Genomic DNA, 24,546 nt, shown 5'->3' on the forward strand with positions numbered 1-24,546 from the left:
GGCCCTTTGAGAATCATCCATCTAGCACTGCCTTCCCTGTTAGATGAAGGTACCGAGGCCCCAAGGGAGGAAGTGACCTGACCACGGCAGAGCTATATCCCCAGCACCTGGACTGTGTAGCCCAGAGCACAGCATGGTACATGTAATGTACATTTACATACATAATGTACATGGTACAGTTACTCAGTGTTAATTTCTGATTTGGAGCTAGGAATCAGATCTTAGTCGATTCAGTGGTTATTATTGGTCTGCTTAAATCTTGAAGTTGGAAAGAGCAATAGGATAGGAAACCGGCACATTAAATCACTGATTTAAAAACCTGTGGCTCCAAACTTACAAAATTTGCTGCATAGGCCACCCCCTAGTGGCCAAATTTTACAACTACAACTTGCTTTTCAGTATGTCTACTTTTTAAGAATCAGTGCCTTAATGAGCTACTGTAGTGATAATTTTTTACTACAGGTGTATTAATGGAATTTTTTTTTAACAAAGAAGTTCAGAATTGCTGTTTTAAGTATTTCTTAAAAGAAACTGTGAAGTTTGATTTTAATACCTGTCTGGAAAAAATATGGAACTGTTTCCCCAAAAGAGCAGCTGTGAGTTTCACCAAAAGAGCAGCTTGTAAGTGTAGTGGATTTGTCAGAGTAGCTGAGTAATCCTCTTATATATAAACCACAAGTCTGGCTCCAAACAATTTTTATTTTTTGTAATATTTTATGCATACTTGAAAGCAGGGATAGAACTTTAGTAGTGGTAACTATCTAATTGCTTCCACTTTGTTTAATTCCTCTACTTAGACTTTTCAGGGAGTCACTTGTTGGATGAAAAAGGTAAGTTATGTAGACTGTTCACTGAATTAATGTGAAGCCAGACCATAAAACATCAAGAAGTTAGTGATAAAGACCAAGAAAAGTCCAGGCTCAGTGGCTCACACCTGTAATCCCAGCACTTGGGGAGTCCGAGGCAGGTGGGTCACTTGAGCCCAGGAGTTCGAGACCAGCCTGGGCAACATGGTAAAAACCTGTCTCTACTAAAAATACAAAAATTAGCCAGGCATGGTGGCACATGCCTATAGTCCCAGCTACTTGAGAGACTGAGGCACAAGAATTGCTTGAACGCTGGAGGCAGAGGTTACAGTGAGCCGAGATCACGCCACCGCATTCCAGCCTGGGTGATACAGTGATACTTTGTCTCAAAAAACAAAGCAAAACAAGACCCAGAAAAAGTTAATTCTCTGCTGATGGCCTTCTTCTTAGAGACTTCCATTATTAATATTCTTTTGTGAACTGATGTGATCATTTAATTAGCACTATTTTTTGTGCCAAACAGTGTGCCTGCCTATAAACTAGGACTTTTTAGAAGCCCTTCCTATTAAACAAAATTTTTTTATTTCTTATTTTTAGCAGTTGCAGACTTGCAAAGGATGTTTCCCACTCCACCATCTTTGGAACAGCATCCTGCGTTTTCTCCTGTGATGAATTATAAAGATGGGATCAGCTCAGAGACAGTGACAGCATTAGGCATGATGGAGAGCCCTATGGTCAGTATGGTTTCAACACAACTCACAGAATTCAAAATGGAAGTGGAGGATGGATTAGGAAGTCCCAAGCCTGAGGAAATTAAGGTAATATTTAGTATATTAACATTTCCAGGGCAGAGCGGTTTCCAAGTGGATTCATGTACATCTACTTTAAAATGGCATATCATCTATATGCCATATATACATAAGTTCCTAAGAATCCTTTTAATTAGAACATGAGGCACACCAGTGAGCATATTAAATAGTGTCTTGATTGATTTAACATTTCTGTGTTAGCATTTTCTAGTGATCAAAGGAGAGAAATACTGAAAAACGATCATTTTGGTTGCTGTTTTTATGATAGCACTATGCCACTGTAGTGTGTTCTACAGAGTTTACCAGTATTAACACTGACCCCACTTTATTGTCATAGGACTTTTCATATGTGCACAAAGTTCCATCCTTTCAACCTTTTGTGGGATCCTCCATGTTTGCTCCACTGAAGATGTTGCCGAGCCATTGTTTGCTACCTCTGAAGATACCCGATGCCTGTCTGTTTCGGCCTTCATGGGCAATTCCTCCTAAAATTGAACAACTGCCCATGCCCCCTGCAGCCACTTTCATTAGAGATGGCTACAAGTATGTATAGGCATTGTGTCGTTTACTTGCCATATTTGATGCAATTTTTATCTTAACTAAGTGTTTGTTAAAAATGATGACAAGGTCCGGGCATGGTGGCTCATGCCTGTAATCCCAGCACTTTGGGAGGCCGAGGCGGGCGGATCACTTAAGGTCAGGAGTTTGAGACCAGCCTGGCCAACACGATGAAACCCTGTCTCTACTAAAAATACAAAAAATTAGTTGGGCTTGGTGGCGGGAGTCTGTAATCCTAGCTACTCGGGAGGCTGAGGCAGGAGAATCGCTTGAACCCAGGTGGTGGAGGTTGCAGTGAGCCAAGATCACACCACTTCTCTCCAGCCTGGGCGACAGAGTGAGACTCTGTCTCAGAAAGAAAAAAAAATGATGACAAGTAGCATATCATTTGAAACTTCCCTTTATTGGTCATTCATATTTTTGTGCAAATTATTTTGTGCTGGAAAATGTGCATTATTTTCTAAATGAAATTTTGTATGCAGACAGTCACTGACTTACAATGGATTTACTCAGGAGTTTTTGACTTTATGATGATATAAAAGTAATACACATTCAGGAGACACTGTACTTCAAGAACCCATACAACCATTCTGTTTTTCACTTTCAGTACCGTATTTGATAAATTACATGAGATATTCCGCACTTGATTGTAAAACAGGCTTTGAGTTAGATGATTTCCCCAATGGTGGGCCAATGTAAGTGTTCTAAATATGTTGAAGACAGGCTAGTGCTAGGTGTGGTGGCTCACACCACAATCCCAACACTTTGGGGAGGCCGAGGCAGATGGGTTGCTTGAGCTCAGGAGTTTGAGAGCAGCCTGGGCAAATGACGAAACCCTGTCTCTACAAAAAATACAAAAACTTAGCTGGGCATGATGGCGTGTATCTGTAGTCCCAGCTACTTGGGAGGCTGAGGCAGGAGAATCACTTGAACCCACGAGGTGGAGGTTGCAGTGAGCTGAGGTTACACTACTACACTCCAGCCTGGTCGACCGAGTGAGACCCTATCACAGAAACAAAGATAGCTAAGCTATGATGGAATCAGTTTTCCCTGTGACAAATAATTTCTTAATAAATAAAGTTATTCGAATGATGTGAAAGACCACAAAATCAGATTACTGCTGTGGTCAGGTAAGCAGTATATAGATGAAATGGACAGGGTAAATGCAAAAGCGTTGGTACTACTAATGCTCAGCACCATTGTGGGTGACAGGAGGAGAAGCGAGTGAAGTCTGGTGTGAAACCCCATTTAAAGGGATGTTTGCTATTCAAGTGCAGAGGGTTTTTGTCAGGCAGGACTGGGGTCATTGTGGTCAAATCTTTCTGTTTTTGAGGGTCACTTGAAATCTGGATTATTGTATGTTTTCCTTTCTTTAAAATGTTGTCAGCTAATAGAAAGTTAAGCTTAAGGAACTAATAAAACAAATTTGTGGTCCCACCTCAGCCTGTGGGCTGCAAGTTTGTGACCTTCTGTAAAATCATCCTGATGAAGTTAATTTTAATGTTATAACAAATAAGGCTTCCTGCTTGTGTATATAAAGTCAGTGTCAGAAAGAAAAACTGTGACAGAAAAGTACAGAGGAATCCTAGACTTAGGAAGCTACAGTTACTGTATTATAATACTGAAATTCCTGCCTTGTAAAAATTATATGCATGACCTTAAATGACCATTTTACATGGGTCTTCCCTTTAAAATGAAGTAATCCTGCTCTGCCTCCCACACAGGACTTTCACAGTGCTTCAGCAACTACTGATTGTAGAAGTACCATGGAAATAACAATGCACCAGCAATATAAAGAGTGTGCTGAAAAGCACCCTGAGCACCTGGCTGGTGTGCTGCTGCTGTGCTCCAATTGTACTCTAGCTTACTCAGCTAGATCCTGGCACAACACAGCCAGAACACCTTGGCGCACGCATAAGGGGTTAGCTTAGCACATACAGTTGCTAATAAATGACATAGCAGTTTTAAGAACCCATTCAACAGTTTAATCTCTTTCATGCATACAGGTTTCCCCAAAAAGGTCACATGCAAGCTTTTGCTGTATAATGGCTTAAATAATTTAGGTCATTATTTAGATCTATTACATCTTTCGTTTGCCATCCAAAGATTCTTTGTGTTCTTAACTGGCTCTATTAGTACAACCTTATGTGATGAAGGTTTTGTTTTTGTTTTTGTTTTTTGGGGGTTTTTTTTTTTGGAGACAGGGTCTCGCTGTGTCACCCGGGCTGGAGTACAGTGGCACAATCACAGCTCAATGCAGCCTTGACCTCCTGGGCTCAAGCAGTCCTCCCACATCAGCCTCCTGAGCAGCTGGGACTATAGGCACGTGCCATCACACCCAGCTAATTTTTATGAAATTTTGTTGTAGAGTTTGTGTCTCTCTATGTTGCCTACACTGATCCTGAACTCCTGGGTTCAAGTGCTTCTCCTGCCTTGGCCTCCTAAAGTGTTGGGATTATAGGCATGAGCTACTGCACCTGGCATGAAGGTGATTCCTGTCTGCACTGTCTACTATGGCAGTCACCAGCTTCCTGCTGCAGGTGTTGACCACTTGAAATGTGGCTAGTGAGACCAAGACTGAATTGTTTTATGTTAATTAGTTTAAATTTAGGACATGGGGACTGGTGGCTACCTTATTGGAACAGTATGTTTCTAGAGTATGTGTAATCCTGCTGTGGTCTCTTTTGTCACACGCAATACCCCTGCAGTCACTTGCTTATGAGCCACCTTTTGTTTCTCCTTTTCACTTTCGACTCTCCAGCTTCTAGTGTAGGGTTGCTACTCAGTTCATTTTTATTAAATGGGAAAAATCAGATTACAAGATAAACCATTCTTACTACCCAGGCAGCAATTTAATTCTTCAGGTTTTCAGTTAGTACTGATAGTTCTTTTCTGATCTGAACTGCATAATAATTTTAGGGTTTTGTTGAACAGGAAAATTTGAAAGGAGTCCAATTAAAGATCATTATTACACACTTACTATTTTGGTCTCTAAGAGAGCAGTGATTGCCAATCAAGTTTTTTTTTTTTTTTTTTTTTTTTTTTTTTTTTTTTTTTTTTTTAATCTGTACTCAAAGATACCACTGTGCCTCAGATTTAATATTTCTTTACAGTGCCTGATTTGGACTTTTAGGCTGGTAGTTTAGACATAACTAATTAAAAATCACAAGAAAATTATTTGAAGAGACATTTCTTTATGACATTCTTCTTTCACATTATAAGTAACTGAATATGTAGTTTATTGGAGGAGCATTGGTTTAAGTACCGTATTAATATATATAGAAGAATATTAAGAATTTTAAAAAATCTCTATTCTTTTGATACCTTCTAAGTAGAAAAAATGGACTCATATACTAATATACATACACATCTAAGGAAGTCCAGTCGTCCCTTGGTGTCCTTGGGGGATTGATTCCAGGACCCCCTTGGATACCAAAATCTGAAGATGCTCAAGTCCCCTATATGAAACGGCAGAGTATTTGCGTATAATTTACACAAATCCTTCTGTATACCTTAAGTCATCTCTGGATTACTCGTAATGCCTGATACAATGTAAATGCTATATAAATGTTGTACTTTACTGTTTTGATTTGTATTTTTTAATTGTTGTATTTTTATTTTGATTTTTCATCTGTATATGGCTGAATCCGCAGATGTGGAGCCTGTGGATATAGAGGGCCAACTGTATATCAAGACAATGTTTTATGATCATGAAACAGCAGAACCTTGCAGTCAGTGTTTTCTGCTTAGCTGTTCCAAAAAGAAGTCACTGCCTATGAGAAAGTAGATACCATAGCCCAGTCAGTCTTGGGCAACTAAAATAATTACACTGTATGCAATGCATAACAGATTGAAAAGTGAAAAATGAAGTGCTTACCACCCCACAGAAAACTGTTGGAAGCTGGAAGCTCTGATACAGTATGTGTATTTCTGTGCAACCACCTAATTAATACTGAGGCCTCTTAGCCGCATATGTAATATTCCTGTCAGTTGTAGTATAGTACTGGTAAATGGGCTACCTAAAATATAATTCCCTCCTGGTCACTCATTACTATAAAAATGTAAGCCTAGATAGGGCTGCATTTTGAAAATTAGAGAAATGTTAAATTTTCATATGTATTTGATTATAACTACTTTGATATTGTAGATTATAGCCTCAGAACAAGTACACTGGCAGACTTTCAGATTCAAAGAAAGTGACAAAAATGTAATTGCAAATTAGATGGAAATTTCATCCTGTGGTCCTCTAGCTAATTTAGTGTCTGAACTTATAGTTGAAGTTCCATTTAGTAGTTACAACTTTTCAAATTACATTGACCAAACCCAGTGCCATGTTTTTTTACAAAAATAGTAAAAGTTCCTTCAAGAGATTAGGATGAAGGATGCTTATATGTGGAATAAGTAGAAGGAAAGTGCTTTGTTGAATTATTCTCCATACCTTACTACTTCTCGACACACTGCACTGACCTTTGTATCTTTTTCTTTTTTTTTTTAAGAGAAAATTAAATATGCCAGTGTATACCAGTGATAGCAGAAACAAACGAGAAACATGCAGTACATGGGTGGGGTGATCGTGTATCTACTTCAACATCTGTGACATGCTGCCATTCCTTACTTGGTGCCTTCTCTTTTTGTAGTAACGTGCCTAGTGTTGGGAGCCTAGCAGATCCAGACTATCTGAACACACCACAGATGAACACACCTGTGACGTTGAACAGCGCTGCCCCAGCCAGCAATAGTGGGGCAGGAGTCCTACCATCTCCAGCAACCCCTCGCTTCTCTGTCCCCACACCACGAACCCCCAGGACCCCAAGAACTCCCAGAGGTGGGGGCACTGCCAGTGGTCAAGGGTCTGTTAAGTATGATAGCACCGATCAAGGGTCACCAGCCTCCACCCCCTCTACTACACGGCCCCTCAACTCTGTGGAGCCCGCCACCATGCAACCAATTCCCGAAGCCCACAGCCTCTATGTTACCCTGATTCTCTCTGATTCCGTGATGAATATCTTTAAAGACAGAAACTTTGACAGCTGTTGCATCTGTGCCTGCAACATGAACATCAAAGGGGCAGATGTCGGGCTTTACATCCCTGATTCTTCCAATGAGGACCAGTACCGCTGTACCTGTGGGTTTAGTGCGATTATGAACCGCAAACTTGGCTACAATTCGGGACTCTTCCTTGAAGATGAGTTGGATATTTTTGGGAAGAATTCTGATATTGGTCAGGCTGCAGAGAGGCGCTTAATGATGTGTCAGTCCACCTTCCTTCCTCAGGTGGAAGGAACCAGAAAACCCCAGGAGCCACCCATAAGCCTTCTCCTCCTCCTCCAGAATCAACACACACAACCTTTTGCTTCACTGAGCTTCCTGGACTACATTTCCTCTAATAATCGCCAAACTCTTCCCTGTGTAAGCTGGAGTTATGACCGGGTGCAAGCAGATAATAACGATTACTGGACGGAATGCTTTAATGCGTTGGAGCAGGGGCGGCAGTATGTGGATAACCCCACTGGTGGAAAAGTGGACGAAGCTCTGGTGAGAAGTGCCACTGTGCACTCTTGGCCTCACAGCAATGGTAGGTGTCCCAGAACACAAATTTACTTTGAGGAGTATCTTGGTATGATCATAACTTAAAAGCTTTCTTTACTGTATTTGACAAAAAAATTTAATTTAATGTCTTTAGGGGGAAGAAAAAGAACCTAAAGTGAGAGCTATATTTATTTCATCCTAAACTTAAGGACTGGGAGAATGTTTTATATTGAAACACCTTTGGAGAAGAGTAATTGTTTTCTGAAATTTTCCTCTTGTAACTCATAAGTAAGCAGTCCTTGTTGGAAACCTGTGACCGCTGAGTATCAGAGTCGTCAAGAGCTTAGAGACTGATAATTTGCACACTCTAGCATGCTTAAATCCACCATTCTTCCAGATCAAGTTTCCAAGGAACCTCTTCCAGGAAGCCTTCTATCCATTTGCAGAGTCCCTTCTCCCTTCTCTGTTCCTCTCCTCTGTTGCATCTCTTATAACAAAATCACATTTTACTTTGCATTGTGGTGGGGCATATAACTGGTTGTATTATTAAAAGTTCCAGTTGACAAACGTTTTCGAAGTTGGGTTGTAAGAGTGCCAAGCAACTTGCTATTTTCTTTTCTTATTCATTCACTGCCTAAACTGCAATGCATCATGGGGGATAAAATGGCTACCAAAAGAAACAAGGCACTTGCCCTCATGGGCTTTCTGATCTATTCTGGAAGTGGACATTAATTAATTACACAAGTATGCATATTATTACAGCCCATTTTATAAGTGATAAAAGCGTGGGATAGAGGGGGCACTCTAGGCTGAAGGTCAGAGAAGAATTCGTTGAAGAGGTAGTAACATTTGTTTGGAGATCTCAATGATGAGTACACATTAACTGAGGAAGGAGAATGGGGAGCAAGGCATGTGTCCGAGACAGGAGGTGCTGCAAGTGGGAAAGCCCTTGGTTGGGGCCTTTAGAAGCCGAAGCGAGGTTAGAAGCCAGCAGGGGCTAGATTACAGTGACTCTTTAGAGGCATGCTAGGGGTTGGGTCTTCCTGCTCAAAGCAATAAAAAGTCATTGAAAGGTTTTAAGAAGAAACATTGACGTCAGATTTGTGTAGTTAGAAAGGAAAAATAACAATGGGCACTGGCTATAATTCTGGGTATGGATTAGAAAATGGCAAGAATGGATTTGGGGAGACTAAGGGGTTATTGGGGAGACTAAGGCAAGCTATAAACAATAGCTTGCCTTTAGTGTCCTTTTGAAGAAGATGGAGAAGAAGCGGAATCATTCAAGAGAGGTTTAGAAAGTATTATTGCAGGACTCAACAATGGGTTTAATTTTGGGGATAAGGGAAAGATAGATGTTAAGGAGAAGTCCCAGATTCGTTACTAGTATACCTGGATAGTCAGTGGTGTTCAAAAATAAGTACACTGAAGGAAGACTATATCTGGAGAGAAAGTTTATAAATTGAGTTATGGAAGTTTGGGAGTTTTAAAGATCCCTTTTGATATATCCAGGTAGAGGTATCAAATAGACTCTTGGGCCTTTTGCTCAGGGGAGAGGGAGTAGTTGGCATATAGATGATAACTTCAATTAAGGGGGCACAGATGAGCTCATTGAGGAGGAGGAGAAAAGTATAGAATGAGAAGAGGGCCTAGGAGAGCTTAGCTAAATTCTGACAGGTATAGGTGAGGCAGAGAAGCATGAGCCTATCAAGGAAGTGGAGAAGGAAGAACCATAGAGGGGCTCTTGGGCTCTTGGAAGCCAGGGGTAGCCATTGTTTCAAGAAAGAGGAAGTGATCGACAGGCATTAAAATGCAAGTGAAGATTTTAAGATAAGGATTAAACATGTCTTCTGACGGTGGTGAGAGCTATTTCTGTAGAGTGGTGAGAGCAGAGGCCAGACTGGAACGGTTGTGTGAATGAAGTGGGAACCCTGTTTCTGAACAGCTCTCAGTCTTGCAGGGAAGAAAGTTATATAAGATTCTTAAATACAGTTTGAAATCTGAAATAATGAAAAGTATGTCCAGAGGTCGTCAGTAGAGTATGGGGAGTAATGGGTATTTTCTGACTAGGCCAATCAAGGAAGCTTTCATGGAAGTGGAGATGACTAAGGAAGCATTAAAGGGTTGTACTCATTTGTATAACTGCTTAGGTTTAAGCACAGTGCCTTATACTTAAGCAGGCCCTTAAGCAGTTTCTAGTAAATGGATTAATGAAGTCAAGAAAATGCAGCCTTTCCCCTAAAGAAATGTGGATGATCAGCTTGGGTGAGTCCTTTTACTAGATAGGCCTTCAGATGGAAAAGCAGTCTGTGTGCATGAATCAGTGGTGTTGTCTTTCAGGATGAAAAATAGGACATTTTATTGCAGGGGAGGTCTGGATTTCAAATTTTAAGATGCCTAAAAGTACCAGATAATGTAAATGAATGAAGTGGGAGACAGATTTGCAGAAGGCAGTGCCTTAAGCTGTCTTTTCAAAACTCACTTTCTCTTTTGCAGGCACAGGAATAGGGTTCATAAGAAACATGCTTGCTTTTAGTTTCCTCAAATCTGTGGTTCTCTTGGTCTGTGATTTCCCACTTTTGGTAGAGCCATTAATACAAGAAGTATTCACTGTTGTTCTTACTATATGTAAAAAGAAGCATTGGCTGAAGATAAAAGGCAATGAACACTGCGTCAGACTCAGGCAGACAGCAGGACAGGGGCCATGAGGTGCCTGAAGGGGACAGCTGCTTCTCAGCTCCAGCAAGTGGTGATTATGCAGGAATGTGGGTCTCTCAGTTTAGGGGAAGCTGGCAATCTAGATTTGTGTATGAAATTTCCTGGAGTGATTTGTTCCACAGTTTAACAAAATATTCTGTGGACCACCACTTTGCAACCTATGCTTTACTGATTTAGGGACACATTTGAAAATGTCTTAAGAATCCTTAATCATCCTGTGTTTCAAATTTAGTTGGCAGATAAATCTTAGATTTCTTTCCATGCCCTTTCCCTCATCAGCTAGAAGAGTAAGAGGGAGGCAAAGTCTTCAGGAATCCAGCTGTACAGATTCACACCACATCACCTACAGCATAATTAGCTCTTTTGGCAGACCTTTTTAAGAATCTGATGAGCATGATGAACCCTCCATCCTGAGAAAAGAACAATACGTATATCCAAACGTGCTTGCACGGTTTTGCATAGAGTTCAGACAACTTTCAAATTTTAGGTTAAAAATCCCTCCCCAGGGCTACTGCTGGGACTGAAGTCATCTGCATTTAGAAGGCAGTGAATCCCATCCATGCCTGCAGAGGGCTTCGGTCCTGAGGGTCTTCAGCTGTGTTTCCCCGTGCCTCTAGCTGCACTGAAGATTGGCTTTCTCTTTATTATGCATTCTGTATTTTGTGAAAATATTTTTACAATTAAGAGCATTTAAAGAGTTTTTAAAAGCTTCTATTTAAGTTCCATTTTTTCCTACTCGTCATATAAACAAAACATTGATATTTGCAAATAAAAGTAATATAATTAAGAAACTTCTGCAGCTGTCTTGTGAAAATCCTTGGAAACAGTTTTACATGGTTTTAAAAAGTCGCACTTATCCATTTTTCCACTTTTAAACAATTATTCCATTAAACGTTTTTATATAGAGTAATCCATTTCCCCTTTTATTATTTTTGATACTAAATTATCAATTATTTTCTCTAATTTAGTAGAAGAATATCTTTCGTCCTGACTCCTATTTCAAATATTTTAGAATCTACTACAGCTAATAACGTTGTTGTTCTGAACTATAACTGAGGCTCGAGGTGATGGCGAGGAAGAGGAGGGTGCCAGCCCCCTTATCTTCTCTGTCTCTTCTCACTTCTCTTCCAGTGCTGGACATCAGCATGCTCTCCTCCCAGGATGTGGTTCGTATGCTGTTGTCCCTGCAGCCCTTTCTCCAAGATGCCATCCAAAAGAAGCGCACGGGCAGGACCTGGGAGAACATCCAGCATGTACAGGGACCACTCACTTGGCAGCAGTTCCATAAAATGGCAGGACGGGGAACCTACGGTAGGGTCTTTGTCCTGTTTAAAATTCCTTCTGACTTCAGTGCTGTTCAGTGAAGAGCAGCGTTAGTTACTGTCAAGTCCTTGCTTCACTAACAAAATAGGGGAGTCTTTTTCTTCATGACCATTAGGTTTTATAATCTCTTTGTTTTCCTAAAGTTAATTTTAGAGTCAAGTTTCCTAACACCCTTGGTGTAATCCAGGTCAGTGAGGAAGACAATCCCTAAAAAGTGCATTTCTTAGATTCTCCTCATCTTCCCAGTCCTCATTGCATTTTCATCTGGATGGACTTCTGGGCCAGTTCTGTGTACTTCATCGTAGTTAGGATCATAATGCTTATCTTGAAGGAAATGATGTAGTGCTGCTTGGAAGGTTAATTTTAACTTGTTCTAGTCTGCCCTCTGATCTTACGGAACTTTGTAAGCAAATTCTGACTTAATTAAGAGTCCTCATCAGTGACCATTTAATTAGATGATTTGAAAAATACTTTTAAGAATGTCTTGTCAACATGGAGTGACATTTCAGATGCCAGAATTAAGACCAGTGTACCAGGAATTTCAAAATTGTACAGATTGTGGGAAAAACTCTCTAGCACCTTCCTAAACTACAATGTCATTTTAGGTTCAGAAGAATCTCCTGAGCCGTTGCCCATCCCCACTCTGCTGGTAGGCTATGACAAGGATTTCCTCACCATCTCGCCATTCTCCTTGCCATTTTGGGAGAGGCTCTTGTTGGACCCATATGGGGGCCACCGTGATGTTGCCTATATTGTGGTGTGTCCAGAAAATGAGGCCTTGCTCGAAGGAGCCAAAACTTTCTTCAGGGACTTGAGTGCTGTATACGAGGTGAGGAAGTTACTGTGAAAATCACTTTTTATGACTTGGATCCTCTGATTGTTTCTGGTGATGACTAAATTTCAAGACAAATATCTTGAAAGGAAATCTCAAAGAAAATTCGCAAACAGGAGGATGAGGAAGAGAATTGAATTGACAAATTTTTCTGGAAGCAAATTGCTTTCCCATCTTGGCTTTATATTTGTTAGATTTAGAAAACATTCCTCTCCCATTCTTACCATAAGTCTTAAAATCCCATCAGTTCTCTCTTCTCCATTTGTGTGCTAAAAGGTGAAGAATATTGCTCACCAGGGGAAAGTGTGGCAATGTAGAAGATGAGCTTTACAAAAAGAGCACATCTACTCTTTTTATTTATTTATTGGATGGATTGAGTGATAGGGTGAGTAGGTGAGAGTTCCTGACAACAGTATAAAAATGTTTCTTTTGAAAATTTCTGAGTTGAAACATAAGTTTAATGAATCATGTCCCTGTTGTGTTTTAACACGACATCTTAATACTGAAACTTTGATACTGATTAAAAATTTAATGCCTCTAATAATGTAAAAACCAGGCAGATAATTTTACGTCTTTAGTATATGAATTCCTATTGCTTTAAACAAATAGAATCATGTCTGTCTTTGAATAATAAGTGCTACATTTCTTATGCCAAAGTATATATGCACTAAGTTCTTTGAATCTGATACATCTAATGTCTTTGTATTTGGTAAAATGAAATTAATATCTGTAAAGTGTTTAGAACTGTGATAGGCACGTAAACATTATAAAAGTAGTTTTAAAGTAAGATTCCAAGCTGAATTCCCAAATATTCCAAAACAGGACATTCATGATCTGTAAATGTATGAGTAGGCATGGAATAGTAAATTTACATGTTGCTACAAAGAAATGAGGAGATGCTAACGTGATGTAATGACATCAATTAAGTCACTGAAGGAAGCCCTTGAATACATTCATTTCTGAACAGTATCTGATCAGGGGATATATAACACTATTAAATCATAATTAACAGAACATTTGTGTAAGCAGTTTTAAAGCCCAGCCATTCCCTTGAATGGAACCTTCAACTTAAGTTACAAAAATGTAAAAACCACTGCCAGATCTTTTTAAGAGGGTGCAGACACTCTTTAAATTTTTTTAATGACTTCACTAGGGTTGCTCATTCAGCAGTAATTCATACCTCCTTAAGAAGAGTATATACTAGAGGATTTTGTCAGAGCTTAGTAAGCCTTCATTTCATCTACTCCAATAAGGGGTAATAATATGGGCTCTCATGCTGGTGAACAGGTAGTTTACTTTTTGCAGGTTTATTATATTCCCTGCCATAAGCACCCATTTAGCATCATGGGGATTAATAGCAGAATCTCCTTGTCCTATTTACTTTAAAGAAAAAAAAAAAGTTATCAGCGTACTCACTGCTTCAGTGGCCCCTGCTATTGGTGATCTCCAAACGTCTGTAACAGAACAGTTGGCCCATAAAATTTTAATGTTATCTTATGGGAAAACGTTATGAGTAGGGATTACTTAGGAGATTTTAGTGGATATATGTCTCAGTCAGCCTACTGTGGCAGTAATCTGCTAATTCTTTGTCCGTTAGCAGTCAGGTAGTGTTCAGCAGCCTCCTCTTGTACAGGAGGAATTGACTTGAATGAAGAAACTTTTTTTTTTTTTTTTTTTTTAGAGAGATGAGTCCAAGTTTTAGAGAGACAGATAGCAATTTAAGGGTACATTATAATTACCTGAAAGGACCAACTTATAATGTTGGTTTGATTGCATGCAGTAACCCTAAAAGAAAAAGGAAAATGCTTCCATATATATGTTAAAGAATCTGCCTTGCTAACCATTGGTACTGAATGAAGGAATGGCCCCTGTTATAACTAATGATCTCGTCTGTGATATCAGATGTGTAGGCTTGGGCAGCACAAGCCCATCTGCAAAGTGCTACGTGACGGGATCATGCGCGTGGGAAAAACCGTGGCACAGAAGCTGACAGATGAGCTTGTGAGTGAGTGGTTTAACCAGCCTTGGAGTGGCGAGGAGAATGACAATCATTCCAGACTCAAACTTTATGCGCAAGTTTGCCGCCATCACCTAGGTAAATGGGAATTTATTTGGCAAAGTAGAACTGGAGAAGTAAAATAGCAAATCCCTCCCATCCTTTCTTTTATAGATGCAACATTGTATTTCTTTTGCCTCAAGTAATGCTGTATTTGTTAAGGTCCATTTTGGTGTTCTGAGCAGTTTGCTAATTTCTATATGTACGTATATTTTTAAAAAACTATTCAAAGTTGCCTAATCATGTCTAATTTACTCCACATTTTGAAAACTTAGCAGCATGACTTGGTATTAGCTGCTTAGTTTTAACCCATATATTCTGAAGAGAATCTTAGAAGCTTGTAAACCTAGGAGTATAATGTCCCGTGATGACTGTGGAACATATAGCTTCTCATTTTTCAGGGCAGGCATATGGAATCAGTCTGAAAGGAGACTATCACAAGTGATTGATTTTCTCTTTTCAAACAGGCCTCTTCTGTAGAATTTGTAAGTTGCTCCATGTGCATCTCCATGTTTGCAGAATACATAAGCATGAGTGTGGAGATAGCATTTTGTGTATTGTAATCAGAGTATTGCAGCTTGAAAGCATAATTTTTTTACAAGTGACCATTCTAGATTTCTGGTTCAGTTGACACTGCAGAATATCACTAAAGTCACCTCTTTGCATGTATTCTTTCAGCACCTTATTTAGCCACTCTGCAGCTTGATAGCAGCCTGTTGATACCACCTAAATACCAGACCCCACCAGCAGCAGCACAGGGACAGGCTACGCCTGGGAATGCTGGGCCCTTAGCTCCAAATGGATCAGCAGCTCCCCCAGCTGGCAGTGCATTTAACCCCACCTCGAATAGTAGTACTACAAATCCTGCAGCAAGTAGTTCCGCATCTGGTTCCTCTGTGCCACCGGTCTCATCATCTGCCTCTGCTCCTGGTATTAGCCAGATAAGCACTACCTCTTCTTCAGGATTCAGTGGTAGTGTTGGAGGGCAGAACCCCAGCACTGGGGGCATTTCTACGGATAGAACTCAAGGGAACATAGGCTGTGGCGGAGACACTGACCCTGGGCAGAGCTCTTCTCAGCCCTCACAGGATGGACAAGAGAGGTATGTTACCCACTCATTGAGACGAGTGGCTTCAGCTCAGACCCTTTCTCTCTTCTTCCTCTGCACCTTTTCTCCCTTGACCTCATGATTCTCTGAATCCTATTAAGTGCTCTATTTCTCTTCTTCTCAAAAGAAAGGGGTAATGGTCGATCTAAAGCTGCAGTGTTAAAAATTTGAGACTTCCTATAAATTATTATGACTTATAAACCTTATTATTAAACTTACTATCAACTTAATTAGTAACAACTTTGTACAACAAAACCACAGAAAAGAAAGGGGAGTTTGAAAAAGATATCTCCCATTTTAGAGGAGTACATTGCCATTTTCCACCTGCCTTCAATGCTCTCTGGCTTGGTTTGCCTGTATTTTGGTAAGGTGATACACGTTACTCTTACATTTAATCTGTAAACATTCTTTAGCGAGCCTGTGTGCTGTAGAATTGAGCACTTTCGTTTTTCATGTTCGTGTAATTTATGTTTATTTTGTGCGTCTCACAAATGACTTTCTCGCCAGTGTTACAGAAAGGGAGAGAATAGGAATTCCCACGGAGCCTGACTCTGCAGACAGCCATGCCCACCCTCCAGCCGTTGTCATTTACATGGTGGACCCGTTCACTTATGCTGCAGAGGAGGACTCCACTTCTGGGAACTTTTGGCTGTTGAGCTTGATGCGCTGCTACACAGAAATGCTGGATAATTTACCTGAGCATATGAGAAATTCTTTCATTCTCCAGGTTACTGTTTGCAAGTTTATTATTTACTTTTGATGTTGATATTTTTGTTGTTGTGAAAATAAATATAGGCTTATGATTTTTCTTAAAAAATGGAAGTACAGGTTAATTATCCCCTAACCAAAATACTAGGGACCAGAGTGTTTTGGATTTCTGATTTTGGAATATTTGCATATATGTAATGGGAGACCTTGGCAGTGGACCCAAGTCTAAGCATAAAATTTATGTTTTATATACACCTTATACACTTAACCTGAAGGTAATTTTATACAATATTTTTAATAATTTTGTGCTTTATACAAAGTTTTGATTAAATTTTGACTGCAACACATCACATGAGGTCTGATACAGAATTTTCCACTTGTGGCATTTTATTGACATTCCAAAAGTTTTGGGTTTTGGCGCATTTTGGACTTCAGATTTTTTGCTTAGGGATATTCAACCTGTACATGAAAGTATAAAAGAAAAAATAGTCGTAATTCCGACTTTTACATTCAACCACCATTACCATTTTGGTGTTTTTCTAGCTTGTTTTTCTATTTTTGTTGACACAGTTGAGATCATACTTTCAATATAACTTACTTTCTATCTGATGTTATTCATGAATACATTTTCATGTTACTTAAATTCTTACAAGCAACATTTTTAGTGACTGCATATTTTCCATAGCCATTCCTATATCTCCACTTCTTTACTGTTATAAATAAAGCCATAGTACACATTTATGTATAATCTTATTTTTCACATTTCAGGTCATTTTTTAACATGAATTCTTAGATGTAGATGCTGACACATATTGCCAAATTCCATTCCAAAAGAGATTACACTTACTTTCCTTTCATCAGTGAATGAGTATGCTTATTTTCACTGCACCTTTGACAGCTTTATAGTGTAATGATTTTTTTTTAAATTCTATATAGATGAAAAACAGTGCTTCGGATGTTTGGGTTTCATTTTAATGTCACTTTAACTGAAGCTATCTTGTAAAATTAAAAGATTGAAATTAAAGTTACCAGAGTACATTGCTGGTAGTTTTCCATTGTTTTGAAGTCTGTATCCTAAATCATGAGGTAATAATTCCAAAAAATGCCATACACACTGTGTAATTATAAAAAGAAATATAATAAAATTTGGGGGCCATGGTAATACCTGTAATAAATTGAGATCTTACCTCTAAAATGGGAACATGGTAGTTTCTAAGTGACAGTATAACTTGACCAACATAATCGTACATCTTTCGAAATGGCTGGTGATAGAGAATTTTATGTCAGTGGAAGGAATTAGGATTTAATTATATTATGTGTGACACTGATATATTTTAAGGCTGAGGTTACTTCTCCCCATTGTGGTAAGGAATTCATGCCGTTTCCTTTTTCAGCTTGCTTGTTAGCGTGTTAGATCTCAGTTTCTAGGTTTTTGGTTTTTGTTTTTTTTTGTATTTATGTCTTTAGATTGTGCCTTGCCAGTACATGCTGCAGACAATGAAGGATGAGCAAGTTTTCTACATTCAATACTTGAAGTCCATGGCATTTTCAGTGTACTGCCAGTGCAGGCGACCATTGCCTACACAGATCCACATTAAATCCCTCACGGGATTTGGGCCTGCAGCCAGCATTGAGATGACACTCAAGAACCCTGAGGTGGGTATTGGCAGGACAGAAACTTAGAAAATTTATACTAAAATGCAAGCTAGGAGAGGTATTTTATCTAACCCACAGATTGGCTGGTTGCTTAGTTGGCCTTCTACCTTGATATAAGAGTTGCTAGGCTGGATGTGGTGGCTCACGCCTGTAGTCTTAGCACTTTGGGAGGCTGAGGTGGGAGGATTACTTAAACCTAGGAGTTTGAGACCACCCTGGGCAACATAGCAAGACCCCCCGTCTCCACAAATTCATTTTAAAAAATTAGCCAGGTGCGATGTGTGCCAGTAGTCCTGGCTGTTTGGGAGGCTGAGACGGAAGGATCACTTGAGCCCAGGCGTTTGAGATGGCAGTGAACTGTGATCACACAACCACTTCCGCCTGGAGAGTAAGACCCTGTCTCAAGCGGGGAATGAAAAAGAGTTGGCAGGTTTCTTTAACTCTTAGGTTTAAATAGAGGAGATATTTCTCTGAACTTTTAAGAATTTTTGAGAAAAGAGGCAAGCAAATTCTTACTGTTTTTTTTTTTTTGTGTGTAGGACTTTAGGCAATAATATATGTATCACTTTTAGTTTTTAATGTTTGAATTTTCTAAATTTATTTTCTTTATTTTTCTAAGCTACTCTGTGTCTTAGATCAGAAATCCTTTGCATTTTCTGGCTCTGGTCTGTATCCTGAGACAGCAGTTGTAGTTGTGTTTACTCTGCAGGGGGCTCTCATTTTCTGATGCACATACTTACAGGGAGTTGATTTCTCCTTTCCTTGCCTCAGTGCTTCGGTATGTAAATGAATGCATTTTTGCTCCATCTTTTTAAACCTACTTGCTACAGATATGTGTGGATCTCAAAGGGAATTTTACAGCACCAAAGCTAAACATCTTTTAAACAAAAGTTTTACACTTCCTTTGTTTTTCTGATCACCTTATCTTGAAGATAGGTATACAGGGCAATGTTCAGAATTTTCAAAGCCTTCAAAAATCAGTTTCCACAGTTTTACTGCATGAAAAATACCAGATTAGTAAAAGCCAGCAAATACTTCTTTACCATAAGAGAGTTTCTTAAAACACCAATTGCTATTTTTAGTTGGTAATGTTGTTCTGAACAACTCTATGAAATGCTTGCACTTTTATAAGTAGAATGCTTGCAAGTGAAAAATGATACAAGTAGTTAATACTGTGTTTGTTGTAACTTGGTTCAGGTCAGCTTAGTCCCAAGGGAGAAAAGCTGCTCAGCCGATGACCTACATTCACTCTAGTGTTATATAAAATTTCTATTTTAGGAAGTTTTAGTTTATTCTTTCAGTTTGAAGTTTTCACTTCTATGAGCAGTTCATCTGTTTTCTCTATTAAATTTTTCTAGAATTTCAAAAATAAACGTCTCTACTTATTTTTCATTTTGTTTCCAGAAATTATGAATTATTGCCTTTCTAAAGGTTATTATTCTCTGAGCATCATCAGGAGCTCGTAAGATAAAGTGAGGTTTAGGTTAAAATAAATGGCAAAAAGACTTCGAGTAGTATGCTTTTTCTCCATTTTGCTTGAAAGAGGAAGAGAGAAACGATTTTACTTTATTAGAAACAAAAGAACTAAATGTTATAAATATTTGCTGAAGTTTATACTTTTTTTTTTTTTTTTTTTTTGTACAATTTTTTTTGTAGCCACCACGCCCGGCTAACTTTTTTATTTTCAGTGGAAACAGGATTTTGCCATGTTGGCCAGGCTGGTCTTGAACTCCTGACCTCAGGTGACCCGCCTGCCTTGGCCTCCCACCGTGCCCACCGTAAACTGGGAAATTTTTAAAAAGAATTTCATGATATGTGAATTGTATCTCAATAAAGCTGTTACTAAAAAAAGAAAAGTCCAGCTGAGTTTGCCTGGAGTTTTTTACAAAACAAAAGGCTAAATCTGAAATATCTTAGATGTAATAGATAGCTTCTGAAACACTAAATAAAATATGATTCCCAAACTGTGTTGTGAGATGTGAGATATTCCATGAAAAACAAAAGATAACAGCAATTGTATTTGAAAATTTGCATAATAAATACTATGAAGTAAATTCTTTCACATGTGATAACTTGCATAAAACTGTGCCACCCAGAGAATGAGAACTGCATGGAGGCAGGGGCCTGTTTTGTTCACCCCTGCGTCCTCAGCACCTAATAGAGCACCTGGCACACAGTAGATGCTCAACTATATTTACCGAATGAGAACACAATGTTCTAGCTGCAGACTGAGGCAGAGGCAGCATTGACCAACTAACCATTACCTTAATGCAGATTAAAATGTATAAACCTCAGGCGGGGCGCAGTGGCTCACACCTGTAATCCCAGCACTTTGGGATGCCGAGACGGGCGGATCACAAGGTCAGGAGTTCAAGACCATCCTGGCTAACACGGTGAAGCCCCGTGTCTACTAAAAATACAAAAATTAGCCGGGTGTGGGGGCGGGCGCCTGTAGTCCTGGCTACTCGGGAGGCTGAGGCAGGAGAATGGCGTCAGCCTAGGAGGCGGAGCTTGCAGTGAACCAAGATTGCGCCACTGCACTCCAGCCTGGGTGACAGAGTAAGACTCTTGTTTCCAAAAAAAAGGAAAAAAAATTGTACAGTTCAGTGGTTTTTAGTATTTTCACAGAGTTGTACAGTCATCACTACTTTCCAATTTTGGAACATTTTCATCAACCCTCAAAGAAACACAGTATTCATTAGCACACACTACTCATTCCCCACTCCAGTCCCTGGCAACCACTGGTCTACTTGCTGTGTCTATGCAGCTGCCTGTTCTGGACATTTCATGTAAATGGAATCATACAATATATGATTTTTTTTTTTTCTTTTTTAGACAGGGTCTCATTAATATTGCTTGGGCTGGTCTTGAACTCCTGGCCTCAAGCAGTCCTTCCCCCAATTTTTTTACTTTTATTTTTGAGACAAGGTCTCGTTCTGTTGCCCAGGGTGGTGTGCAGTGGCAAGATCATGGTTACTTGCAGCTTCAACCTCCCTGGGCTCAAGTGATCCTCCTGCCTGAGCCACTGGAGTAGCTGGGACTACAGGCATGTGCCACTGTGCCTTCCTAAAGTTTTGTAATTTTTTGATAGAGATGGGGTTTTGCCATGTTGCCCAGGCTGGTCTTGAGCTCCTTGGCTCAAGCATTCTGCCCGCCTCAGCCTCCCAAAGTACTGGGATAACAAGCGTGAACCACCTCACCTGGCCATATGTGATATTTTATGTCTGGCTTCTTCCATTTAGCGTAATGATTTTGAGGTTCATCCATGTCATAACATGTACCAGTACTTCATTTCTTTTCCTGGCTAAATAATATTTCATTGTATGGCTATACCACATTTTGTTTATCTGTTCATTAGTTAATGGACATTTAGGTTGTTTCCACTTTTTGGCACTTGTGAATAATGCTGCTATGAATATTTGTGTACAAGGTTTTTGTGTGGACATAATATTTCTCTTGGTAAATACCTAAGAGCGCAATTTCTGGTCACATGGAGAGTGAATTGATTAGTGTTAGATTAGCTTTGCAACTTTGAGCAAGTCATTGAATATTTCTCAGCCTGAGATTTGAATCCCTGTGATGAATGAATGAGTTGGGTTATATTATTTTCAAAGTCTCTTTTAGCTTTAAAATGGTGTCATTCTGTTGCTACCGTGCCTAATGCTGTGTAGTTCGGGGGTCAGCAACTATGGCTTTGGGCTGAATCCGGCCTGCAGCTTGTACTTGAATGACCAGCTAGGTAAGAATGATTATTACTTTTTTTGTGTTTTTGAGACAGGGTCTCACTCTGTCGCCCAGGCTGAAGTGCAGTGGCATGAACATGGGTCACTGCAGCCTCGACTTTCCAAGCTCAGGCAGTCAGCATCTCAAGTACCTGGGACTACAGGCATGCACCATCATGCCTGGCTGATTTTATTTTACTTTTTGTAGAGGGAGAGTCTCACTGTGCTGGCCAGGCTGGCCTCGAACTCCTGGGCTCCAGTGATCCTCCCACTCCAGCCTCCCAAAGTGTTGGGATTACAGGCATGAGCAAACACACTTAGCCAGTGAGTACATTTTTACAAAAAGAATGTGTGACAGCCATAAAAATCTAAACTTTATTCTCTGGTTTTCTTTTTTATAGAAGTTAGGTGACCCCTGTTGTAGTTTATTAAATAGTAAGATGTGTATGATAGCTGTAAAAAATATGACAATTAAAAAATTTTCACAGTTAATCTAAAATATTTATATTTGGTAACAGCTGTTGATTTGATTTCTAAAATTACATACACAAACACACATATTAAACTATGTATGTACTGAAAAGTACTCAATCATAAGTATACTGCTTAATGAATTTTCAGTAATTAAAAAAAATACCATTTAACAAGCGCAAGAAGCAAATACATAATCAGTATCCAGAGCCCCTCTTGTGGCCTTTCCAATCCCTTAAAGATAGTCACTATTCTGACTTCTAATAGTGTAGTTTTGCCTGTCTTTGACCTTGATATAAATTGAATCATCTACTTCATATTCTTTCACATTCGACTTCTTTTATTCATTGTTGAGATTCATCTGTTTTGTTGCTTATAGTTTTTTCATTCTCATTGCTGTTTGATATTCTGATTCTGTTAACTACATCACAGTTTATTATCTCTTTTACTGTTGATGAGTATTCAGATTATTTTCTATTTGGAGCTATTGTGATTAATACTCTTGTGAATATTCTTATACCTGTTTTTTGGTAAACATGCATTTTGTTGGTTCAAAGGGAGTATATGTTTGTTCAGCTTAAGCAGCAATGTATAAAAATTCTTGTTGCTCCATATTCTCACCAATATTTTCTCTTTTTTTATTTTCGACATTCTGGTGGTTGTGTAGCATTATCTCATTGTGGTCTCAGTTTCCCACTTGCCTAACAACTAATGAAGTTGGGCCAATGTACTTTCTAAAATAGTAATTTCTTTTAATAAGGAAATACTGGCTTACTTGAGTTTCCCAGCTTACATGATTTAAATAATCATTTTGTTATGTGTCATCAATACTATTTATTTATCTAGTATTGGAGAGAGAGAGAGAAACGATTTATTACCGTTACTCCCTGTGGGTCTCCTCAGTGTCGTTCTGGATTTTGTTGTAATCATTAAGTTGTATGGCTTTGTACTGATAACGATTTTGGTTTTGATTTCAGCGGCCCAGCCCAATCCAGCTTTACTCCCCTCCCTTTATATTGGCCCCAATCAAAGACAAGCAGACAGAGCTGGGAGAGACGTTTGGTGAGGCGAGCCAGAAATACAATGTGCTCTTCGTGGGCTATTGTCTGTCTCATGACCAGCGCTGGCTTTTGGCTTCCTGTACTGACCTCCATGGGGAATTATTGGAGACCTGCGTTGTAAATATTGCTTTACCAAGCAGGTGAGAAGGCTTGATGTTTATGGTGCATGTAAATTGATGCTGTACCATTCCTCAAATATGAATATTTCCTGTTTTCTATGTAAATGAAGTGGGTACAGCATGGATAGGTTCTTTGGCATTTCTAGTGTTTGTCTTAAAAGTGATAACTCTGATTTATCTAGGGACCCCTTCCCCTTCCCCATTTCTTTCTTTGTTAGGTCACGGAGGAGTAAAGTATCTGCACGTAAAATTGGACTACAGAAGTTATGGGAATGGTGTATAGGGATTGTCCAAATGACGTCTCTGCCCTGGAGAGTTGTAATTGGGCGACTTGGGCGTCTTGGCCATGGGGAGCTTAAAGGTGAGAAATTTTTGAAAAAGTATTTGCAGAAAACAGAGGAAAAGGGCTGAGCTGATGTCATTAACTGAACTAAGGGAGGAAATGTTTAAATTTATAGTAAGAATTAAGCAGATTCTATTTTATGGTTCTTTTATATGTACAGGATAAACCAGTTTTAAACTCTTCTTTGGCAACAAAATCATTTATCCAAATAAAATCTTAAATATTGAGCCCCAATATATAAAACAAAAAGAGTTTTATTCATATAAAAATGATAGTAAATTCACATTTCGAACATTTATTTATATATTGAGTCAATGAGAAGAACTAGTCAGTTTTAAGACAAAAATTTTATATCAGTGATTGTAGGTGACAGTTGAAGTCATATAAAAACAGCCTTCAATTTGTTTGGTGGTTGATGATGAGTTTTGTGTTTCTTTAGTTTTTTTGGTGGCACAACAGCAAGGAAATCCTGTTTCATGAGGACAAGTAGTTGTCAGTAGAAGCAGTCTTGATTCACATTGCCACTGTCTGATGTTCTTCAGCCTGGAAGCTTAAAAGAGCAGATTTTGGAAGTTCAGTCCCCGACTACCACTGCTTATATTCTTTTTTGTAAATGTAACAGTCGGTTAGGAAGCACTGTAACTGTAACACAACACAACTGACCACCAGCAACTGCCTTGCTTGGTGCTGAGCCCAGCTCATTTACTATCCCAGTGTAGCTACTTGTACA

At 39.2% G+C, this 24,546-nt stretch overlaps 1 protein-coding gene across 3 annotated transcripts in view; it reads left to right on the forward strand.

The window, feature by feature from the left end:
- The window catches only part of MED13L (mediator complex subunit 13L), a 321,844-nt gene that overhangs the window by 281,415 nt on the left and 15,883 nt on the right, over nt 1–24,546 (forward strand). For 2 of the 3 annotated variants that reach the window (XM_010380135.2, XM_030938392.1), the window contains 11 exons: nt 1,404–1,624; nt 1,953–2,158; nt 6,811–7,748; nt 11,549–11,728; nt 12,346–12,569; nt 14,475–14,667; nt 15,307–15,730; nt 16,244–16,463; nt 17,912–18,100; nt 23,271–23,494; nt 23,692–23,834. In XM_010380135.2, the coding sequence (XP_010378437.2) occupies nt 1,404–1,624; nt 1,953–2,158; nt 6,811–7,748; nt 11,549–11,728; nt 12,346–12,569; nt 14,475–14,667; nt 15,307–15,730; nt 16,244–16,463; nt 17,912–18,100; nt 23,271–23,494; nt 23,692–23,834 (3,162 nt within the window). The remainder of the gene's footprint in view (nt 1–1,403; nt 1,625–1,952; nt 2,159–6,810; nt 7,749–11,548; nt 11,729–12,345; nt 12,570–14,474; nt 14,668–15,306; nt 15,731–16,243; nt 16,464–17,911; nt 18,101–23,270; nt 23,495–23,691; nt 23,835–24,546) is intronic. The other variant, XM_030938391.1, reaches the window with a different exon arrangement.

Source organism: Rhinopithecus roxellana, chromosome 10 (genome assembly GCF_007565055.1).
Source record: "Rhinopithecus roxellana isolate Shanxi Qingling chromosome 10, ASM756505v1, whole genome shotgun sequence".
Classification (NCBI taxonomy): domain Eukaryota; kingdom Metazoa; phylum Chordata; class Mammalia; order Primates; family Cercopithecidae; genus Rhinopithecus; species Rhinopithecus roxellana.